At 36.3% G+C, this 10252-nt stretch overlaps 1 protein-coding gene across 2 annotated transcripts in view; it reads right to left on the reverse strand.

The window, feature by feature from the left end:
- LOC102678967 (A disintegrin and metalloproteinase with thrombospondin motifs 7-like) overlaps positions 1-10252 on the reverse strand; it is a 72508-nt gene that overhangs the window by 6234 nt on the left and 56022 nt on the right. Inside the window, exons 4-6 of one of the 2 annotated variants that reach the window (XM_031509380.1) lie at positions 7310-7586; positions 2993-3312; positions 1696-1970 (exon numbers count right to left, since the gene is read on the reverse strand). In XM_031509380.1, coding sequence (XP_031365240.1) covers positions 1696-1970; positions 2993-3312; positions 7310-7586 — 872 coding nt within the window. Of the gene's footprint in view, positions 1-1695; positions 1971-2965; positions 3313-7309; positions 7587-10252 lie in introns of both variants that reach the window. The other variant, XM_006613370.2, reaches the window with a different exon arrangement.

The following is a 10252-nucleotide window of genomic DNA, read 5'->3' on the forward strand; positions in this document are numbered from 1 at the left end:
TTGCAGAACGTGGCGCATCTTTAATGTCGAAATTGTTGGAACAAAATTTTGAAAACAAGTTTTGACACTGGTGTACTGTTAATACACCTTCTCCATAGATTTCGCACTAACTTTTTTCTTGCTTGAACAATATTCTTATCTTTTCGGTAATAAAAAAATAAAATATGCCGAAAATACTCCTTTTGCATTTTTGTTATTACACACGAAAAACATAGCTGCACAGAATCAAACAAATTTTTCTTATAAATAAACTATGAAATACCAATTCTTGAAATATATAATAACAATACTTAGGTTTAGAATGAAGTTGGCTGCATAAACCGTTCAGGTAGCGACACTCGTGTGAAAAAACGAAATTACTTTCCAAACAATATATCTATAATATATATGTATATATTTTAAAAATTGGATATAATTTACGGTAATCTTAATTTTATATTGATACATCTTTAAATAGTTTTTATAAATTATTAAAAATATTCAATTTGTGAATTTCACTTGGACTCGTTTAGATTTAAAGGGGATCGTAAGGGGAAGGTAAGAAGCGAAAATCAGCCGGCCAAGATAAATTCAAATAAGGTATAACCTTAAAACGTGCTATCTTGGTAAAAAGTTAGGCAAATCGAGGATACTTGGTCACCGAGAAATATGAAATACGTTTGGGGGTAATTGCCACGGGGTAAAAGAAGCTTGGCTAGGTTAAGTGCGCTTCTAAGGATCTAATAAAAAAGGTGCGATAAATTTCTCTGGATTACAGGAGTGGGTAATACTCGAGCATCGCGAAGATAATTCACTTCCACCGCTTACTTTTCCCCGGGAAATTTTCTTGGAAATTTAGGGACAAGTTTGTCCACGACATCCCACCTATGGAATTTTAGCCTATAACGGAAGCTCGTTTATCTCGCATTTCGTTTCATAAGAACGAGTTAATGCTCGTTTTATATATTTACATACGAATTCGTAATGAAAGAAAATTTGTTAAATTGTTTAAAATAATAGAAACGATATATTCGTTCAAGATTTTCTTACGTCTCGTATTATTGTAAAAATATAAAAAAAAAAATCAAAACTTTAGAATGATTTCGACTTTTTAATTTAAAAAGTTTCGACGACAGTTTTTAATGCTTGCAATGTTATTTAAATTTTTAAAAATGTTCAATGTTTTGGATCAATAAAGATAAAAGAATTTTAATAAAGAATAAAAAAAATAGTTTCGCGTTATAAAAAATACTGTTAAACTTCACGATAAAGACACGAAATTCTATCCTATTTTTTCTTCTTTTTCTTTTTTCTTTTTTTAAATCTCGCAAACTCGAGAATAGAAGAAGTAGTAATATCGAGCAAATAGAGAGAACATTGTCGAATTTCATGGTACGAGATAAACGAGGTTCTATCTGTTCTTTTTCTTTTTTCCTTCTCTCTCTTTTTTTTTTTAATTTCAATTCAAGCATAGACTTCTAAAAACTGGACAATCTACGAAAAACCATTGTCGGAGAGCATTTTGTCAAACTTCATAGTACTTCATAGATAAAGAAGATTCCTACTTTTTTCTTTTTTTCAAATTTCACAAACTCGAGGATCAAATCCACGCTATCAAGAAGTGGACAATCGTGGCCAAACACATTCGCTCGAAAACGGATTGTTTTCTCCTTCTTTCCTCCCCTTTCCCTCAGTTAAAAATCCGTTTCCACTCACTTGTGCCCCAATTCGTGGGTGATGGTGTGCGCGAGCGTGATCCCATTGTCCTCGTTGACGCTGCAGCTACGGTCCGGTTGGCACATGCCGGCTACGTGGGCCACTCCCAGAGTGCTGCACGGCGTGTTCGCCCTCGAGCATATATCCTCCCTCGTCACCAGAATCGCTACATCGTGGTGATTCGGATGGGAGTCGTCGGCCGGGTTCAATTTCTGTTGCCACTTGCAGAAATTGTACAGCGTCCTGTCCGCGTTCACCGTGATGTCGAGCCCTTGCTGGAAACAGACGTTTGTCCCCCTCCACGTGTCATAGATATATATACTATGTGTATATATGTATATACGCGCTTAGTCTAACGCTTTGTCCACTACGATACGAGTGTACGAGACGTGCCGCCAGATCTCGATGCTCGACACAACGGCCAGTTTCGCGCTTTTTTCGTGCCAAGCGATTCGAGCGATTAGAATTAGTTTCGAAACTGAATTCATTGAAAAGTCGAACGATAATTTTGCAAAGATTAATTTGCCTTTTGAATGATTGAAAAGGGTATAAGGGATAGTCAAAGTTAAAGATGTTGGTCTTTTTTGGTCTCGAAAGATCGTTATCTAAAATAAAGAAAGGAGAGATAAGAGAAAAAAGAATCTTTTTTAGACTGATTGAACAACATCTTTATCTTTGATATATATATATAATTAGTCAGAACAGTGTTCTATATTAGAAAATTTGATTTTAATGAAAATTTGTGCGTGTACGTAAAGCATAATGGGCTACGAAATTTTCTTTTTACGACAGAATAATTATAAAATTTTCCTCTATCTTCATTACGAATAAAGTTATTTCGATAAGTTATTTCAATAATTTATTAGTTTAAAACATAATAATAATCGGATATAATAATTGTAATACCAAAGCTTATTTAAATTATAATAGCTACAAACAAATATTATTCAAGCATTTTAATATAAGTTTAATATAACATAATTACTTGAAGCAACTTTATTCGAGATTTTTAACTAGTTACTTTTTCAACGATTTTTCAATGCCCAACTTATCGATTCAAAGTGATGTTCCGCTAATAAAAAAAATTGTTCCACGCAATTACAACCCATTATAATTTATTAACGCACTGTCCGGTATATAAAATTGCTTTCGACAAGCCTTATATTAATCGAATTCCAACATCCTATCCTATATTATTTAATTAAACCGGATAACACGACGGCAGATAGGATCATCGCCGTGCACCGCCGGGTTGTTGAACACAACGCACATCATCATTGGTGTGATTCGCACATACTTCCGCGTCGTCCTCCTCGACGAGGATGATCCTGACCACAACGACGTTAATGAAATTCCCTATGGTTGGGTCCAGGTAGAGGGACGAAACCATGTTCATGATGGTGAGCAGATACGTCTCGACATCCCCGTCCTGATGGAAAGCCATCATCGTCGTGTCGGCGACAACTAGGGCCTCGACGTGACGGGGCCTGCTGATCGATCTCTTGGAACGCTGCCACCGCCTCGTCTGATGCTGCTTCCTTCGCCCGCGTCCTTGAACCTGCACCAGCCCAGGCTGCGTTTGCCACTCGAGCCGCGTTTCCGTGAGACGTCTCGGCTCTGCGAAACCCCCGCACCGTGTTCGATTAGAAATTCCACGTTTTGGAGAGGAGGGGAGGGGAGTTCGGTTGCGGTTTGATCCCAACGCGATGGATTATCGATGAACGTCGATCGAATGATTGATGTTCGAGACTTCGATCTCCCCCTCATCTACGATTCCCCGTGGAAGGTGTCGGATTTACAAAACCAAATACGACGCGTGAAATTGAACAAATTCGTGAACAGGAAAGGATTAAACATGTATTTACATTATATTCGGTTGATAAAAGGGGAATGCTTACTTGAGGTTCCATTCCATACATAGAATTAATATGTAAGTGAATGTGAATGTTAGTTTCGTAGAATGTTAGTTTCCTTCCGTTCCTAGAAATAAAAGGAATATAAATAAATAAGGAAAATTAATTACATGCCACTAATATTATCGCGATGAATTGGCAAATTTTATCGGCCAATTATCGATCGAACGACTAATCTTTTCAGGAAGAAAGGAAGGAAGGAAGGAAGGAAGGAAGGAAGGAAGGAAGGAAGGAAGGAAGAAAGGAAGGAAGGAAGGAAGGAAGGAAGGAAGGAAGGAAGGAAAAATTTCTGGTCGAGGACGAGGACGACGTGGCGGCGCAACCTCATCGATCTTCCTCGGTGATTCACTGTACGAAATTGCTATCCACGTGTCTCGACTCTATCTCGAGAAAGACGTACACGCGGCAGCCACGTAAGACCTGGTCCCTTAATTTATGCAGATTGCTCGATCGCAGAGGCGTGCAATTAAGATTTCGTTCGGTTCCTCCTCCGTATAGATCGGCCGTGTCTTGCCAAAATGGATATTCATTGTGCTTAATTACGGGTTTGCGGCGAATTGGATTATCCCCCGCGTCGACCGTATCGCCCGGTTATCTACTCGGCCCCACCGATCTCCTCGTTTCGATCCGTCGTTGAAACGTGGCTTAATCATCGGTTACTTAATAGGCAATGCGTAAGACAGTCGCCATTTTTACAAATTCAATCGCGTTTCTTCGAGTTCGATCGATTAAGTTTATTAGAAATTCAATTTGATCTCGCGTATTGATCGTGAACCGTGATATATATATGTCTTTAGTTAGTTTGAATTCGAGCAATCAAAGTTTGGACGTGTAGTCCATTGAGATATGAGATTGCGATTCCAATTTCGCGCATCCTCGGGTATATGTACGTCTATGTTCATTATTTAACTTATATTTCAATTTTCAATTAACAAGCTCTCATAATTCTGTTCACTGGAAAGAAGAAACGCTTATTCTATCGTAACATTTGTCATGATTCAAAATTACGATCTGCAATCTAAAGCTCGATACATCGATACTTAGACCAAATGAGAATTTTAATCATATCGATATAAAAATTTCTTTTATTTCTCGTAAGGCTAATTACGATTTGTAACGATAGTTTTAATTTATAAATATAATTCGAGTAGTTAAAATGACAATTGTACGTATATACGAATAGATATATTAATATTGTATCGAAATAATTAATAGTTTCGAAAGTATTTCTTGACCTCTTCTATTATGTAACGTAGAGTCAGGATCGTCAACAAAGCGTGTGAAGTGGGGATAAATGGTCCTAGCGAAGGACTTTTTTATTGCCCCCGTGTTGTCCTTCGAGACTTTAGTAGTAAACAGTAGATGGTAATTAAACGTTTTTTTACATATACACAAGAGCTACGCGAAGAAGAACAAGGTTATTCGGAATAACATGGAAAAATATTTTATATATTATAGCGTATATCGTTCGTACGATGAGATCTGAAAATATATGAGATCGAAATTGCCGTTCGAATGATTTTATAAGCGATGTCATTTGTCGCGAATTGCAATTTCCGCGTGAGCTGAATTACAATTTCGAATCGAATAAAAAAAATACTCGAAATGCCTATGCGAAACATTGAAAATACACGAAATCGAAATTTCGTAAATCTCACAAAAAAATTTGAACAATAAGCGATTTACGATAATACGATGAACACAAGATAATGACACTCACGAATTTTCGTATCGTAAAAAAAAAAAATCAAAAAAATAGCGTCACGATTCGTAATTTTTGAATTACGAAAGAAAGAGAGCTAAAAGCGCGAAACTGCAGGAACGTCCACGTTCGATATCGAGACGCGTTCAATTATACTTGTAGACGTTATAAATACTCGTAATAGGGGGCTCTAATAAACGAGATAAGAGAGAAAACAGGAATGGGAAACGAGAAGGTGGAGAGAAGAAAAAGAAGATATCGACTCTCCTCTCGTTCCTTCCTTTATCCTCTGCCTTATCCTCTTCCTCCTTTCTATTTTCGATCATTATTAATTATAATCCTTACTGTCTCTTGATAATTAACGAAAATGTCGCTTCGTTACGCTTGCAAAACGGAAGATATTAACATTGTTATAACCGGATTTGCAATCGATTCTCCTATGACAGAAACACGTATATCGTGTCTTGGCTAATTTATCCTGTATTAGAGAATTTCCCGTGGACCGAAAATGCCATAGGGCATCAAGGAAATCGATCGAACTCGGGTAAATTGGAAATTTTGCTGTAAATTTATGAACTAGATAGATAATTGAATTTAATAATTAATTTAATTTAACTCGATATTAAATGATTTCGAACACGTCGTTACAATTTTTTAAATTTCAATTATCTGAAAAAAAAATAATTTTACGAAACTATAATAAACTCTCATCTCACTCGTTGCACTGTAAATTACTAAATCTTCGAAGCTTGTCAATAAACGTCGAGAATGTCAGAAAATTCGCACTATGCGCTTATTTAAATTATTCAAATTAAAAAAAATTTATCGCGTTCTTATCGAAATAAGAACGGCGAAATTCACGAGAGAGAAGAAGATAGAGGTTCTTGATTCTAAGATATGACACGTGTAAACGGGAGGACACGAGATTCGAAAATAGCGGTATCTAATTAGAAACTGGTGCGAGAGTATTTAGCTGGACGCTAAAACGGCCTCTAATTACGCGAGCCCGCGTAATTAACAGAAGGGGGAAAAATTGGTTGGCGCGTTAACATTTGTCGTTATCCCGGGGGCAATTTCATTGATAAGGAGATAAGGTTCGGTGTCGACACGCCCACGCTTTGCAGCTCGTGTATCCAATTATCCCGTGGCCTCAACGCGCAAATGTTCGTAGCGGGAGAAATCGGGAAAAGAAACGGGAAGAGAGAATCGATCTAAGTATCTAAATTATCGCTTGTCGTGAATCTCTCGTATAGGTGACTCGCGTTGAATTTTGATATAATCTTTACTTCTCTCATATAATTATTATTATATCTATTCTGTAATCTATTGTAACGAAAAAGATTTTTAATAATCTTTAAATATAAAATTGACATTTTTAACGATATATTAAATATTGTCAAAATTAAACGAGACCCTATATATTTCTCTGATCGAATACGACAGAATGAGAAGTCTTTTTTTGGGAATTAATTTCGCTTATAAGAAGCTACTTGCCTGAATACCATGAATCCAAGAATGAAAAATTTAAATCGACAATCATGATACAAATTTCCCTTTAATTTCCTTCGAGTATCATCGAGTCAAGCGATACATCACTCGATCTTGCTCACAAAATTAATTTTATACATTACCTAACTCAACAAGCCTCATCTTCTAAATGAAACAACAAAAAAAAAAGAGAAAGAAAGAAAACGGCAAAGTAACTTAAACTACTCGAGACGTTTGTTTCGAGTAGAACGAGAAAGAAAAAGAGTCGGACAGACGTACATAACCGCTAATAGTCGCCTCTCCGTCCGTTCCCCCTCCCCTTCCAAAGGGGAGATAAAAGGAAACCAAGAATCGAACGGAGAGCCGAGCGCAGAAACCGAGGGACGAGAAGAATCGAGGGGGGGGGGGGGAAAGACGAAAAGAAAGGGAAAGGCTAAGAGTAAAAAGAAAGAGGGAGAGGAGAGGAGGGCGGGGAGAGTAAAAGGGGAGAACGGTGTCGGTGGATTCTCACCGCGAGTGCCACAGTTTCTCTCGAGTTTTTTCTTCTTTTTCCGCCGACGTCTGGCACGGCCTGCAGCGCCGATTTCGAGCTGCGGCTGCTCCACGGACCTGCGGAACACGAGATGGGGCCTGCCCAGCACCGAGTTCCGGTACAGGCCCGCGGCACCACGGCCCTCGGCGCCGGCGTCTTCCAGCCTTTCTTCCTCCAACCGGACTCGTTCTTCTTCCGGGGACAGGGCGACTGGTTCCAACCAGAACTCGCCGTGATCGCCGCGCAGCATGCCCGCCTGAAACACGAAACCGACTATCGTGTTACATCGAGTCTTTGTTCTGTCTTTGCCGGGAGACCGAGTATTCGCTGTACACAGCGCCGCGATAGAATTCGTCGAGAGGCGAGGATCCGAATTCCGCTCCTGGGACTCTCTTTTTCAGAGGAACTCGAATGATTGAGAGAATCATTGTTGATTTGTTTTTTTTTTTTTTTTTTTTTTAACACGTTCAAAGAGAAATATTTGTATTATAAAAATGATATAAAAGGAAAAGAGGGACGAGCAAAATTTTAACGGTTGAAAAGTTGAAATGGATAAAAATTCGTTATTCGAAAATTTAACTTTTTATATTTTTTAGACCAAAAAAAGGAAAAGTGTAAACTGAGAGATGGTTTTGCGTTTATGAAAAATTTAAACGTTTAATAAGGCAGAGAGATATAAAAATCCAAATTAAAATGATATTTAAAGGAAGCAGATCTTTATTCAAATTCTATTTTTTTTTGTGTTAATGAAAATTTTAATTTGCATAAATTTAAAAAATTGTTTAATATGCATAATCATCTTCGTTAAATATGAAAAAAATTTCATGAAAATTAATAAGCAATGTTCATCGTGAAGTACATAGAGCGAATGTGTTAAGTTTGCAATGTTAAAATCCAATTAACAATAAGTTGTATAATTTTATAATGAAATTCTCGCGTTTGCATATTCCGAATAAAGAAGATACAAGTTATTCTATGAATATTTATAAACATCTGCTTAAAAATTTGTCAATAATTTAATAATATTAAATATGAATATTTAATTTATAAAACACAAAGTGTTGAAAGTTAAATCACGTTACGTTTTAACTTTTGTCACGATATCGAAAAATAAATTTCCTTTACGTATAAAATTTACGTATAAAAAGTGTTTAACGGAAATTACAACTATAAAGACTTTTCACATTAAAGTGAAAATTGCTCGAATAATAATCTGTGCTTCTATCTCAATTGAACAACTTATAACTACATGGGGATGTAGATTATTATGAATGTATTTAAATATCCATTTTATAACGAAAGTTTAAATGAGACAATATATGTCGTAGCAAAAAATTTTATATATTTCTTTACAACTGTTTTAAACTTTAAATTTTGGAGGAAAATTTCGAGGAAGTTTAATTATCGATTAAACAAAGTTCACGGAAAATAATTTTTAAACAATTTTATGTACGTAACGTTATCTATTTACTTCGATTTTTTATCAATTTATTTTTACTTAACTCTCAATATTAATTAATATTCATTTTACATACGTGTAATTATATCATCAAAAAGTAATCCTCCCATTGATTAACTTATTTTATTTTTATTAAATTTTTTAAATTTCCCTTTCTTCGTATACAACATCGCATAATTTAATTTATTACGAAAACTCAAAAGAAATTAAGAAACACTAGATCCACAACTGGTCAATATATTTTTAAAATTTTTACTTCGTACAAATGTGAATCACGGATAATTTAAATATCGCAAAAAAAAAAAATTGCAACTCAAAAAAGTATTAAGAAACACAAAGGTCTCACACAATTTCGAAAGGAATTCTATTTGTTGCATTCCTATTATCCATTTTGGGATCGAAGAGCGTTTCGAAAGAATGGGTGGTGGGTCCGCAACGTAACACCTTCGAAACAAGCAACGGTACAATGTAAATCGTTTTCGATGGTAGATTACACCGTTTATAGTTGTGCCGTGTCATTAATCATTCCTCGATCATCGATAGCACTGGCCATCCGCTGTCAAGTGGCAATTGATTGGCGGAACCACCCATCGTCCGATTTCGATGTAATTCACATTTTACGCCCGCCCCCATTCTCTTCGATTCTCTTCCGCTATCGCCCTCTTTTATCTGGTTCCCCTTTATCGCGGCCATTACAACGAAACGTAACTTCGACAACCTCGAACAAACCGAATTTCGGCCCAGGTAGTCGTTAGCCTTTCCACTCTCCTTTATCCTTTCACGCCTCGTTTTTCACGCGTCCTTCCGTTCTTTTATTAAAAAAATTCCTCGTCCGCTTTATCGCCTGCCCCAATTCGCCAGACAGCCGGTCTCCGTGGCGAAATTTAAGAAGAAAAATTTTTTTGCCCGCCAAGGACAGATTTAGATTTTGCATTTCTTTTGCGTAATATATCTGAAAATATATTTCATAATGTAGATTAAAAAATATAAAGAAAATGATAGAACTTCAGTTTTTTTTTATGGTACGATATTTTTAAAATAAAAAAAAAAACAACATACGTGGAACACAATATTTCGTAATTACGAAAATTTCGATCTTCGAGACTTATTTATTTATGAAATTCGAATTAAAAATAACTAATCTATTTTATATATCTATATTATATTATATATATATATATATATATATTTTATATATCTATTTTATATCCTGTTTCGCCTCGAAATTTTTATACACCAATATATATTTCCCCTTCCCTTTGGCTTCTTAAAATTAACACCCCGTAGACCGGCCATCTTCTTGCCTAACTCCCCAAGACTCTCGATTTTCACCAGTGGCTAAATTCGATCCGAAAGCAGTTCTAACTTACGGCTTATACAACTTATCCCAAGAGGATAGTGCCAATACCGAGAATCTCGAGAAACGAAAGCGAGATTCCAACAGGAGCTGCCAGCTAAACCCG

Source organism: Apis dorsata, unplaced genomic scaffold (assembly GCF_000469605.1).
Source record: "Apis dorsata unplaced genomic scaffold, Apis dorsata 1.3 scaffold_147, whole genome shotgun sequence".
Classification (NCBI taxonomy): domain Eukaryota; kingdom Metazoa; phylum Arthropoda; class Insecta; order Hymenoptera; family Apidae; genus Apis; species Apis dorsata.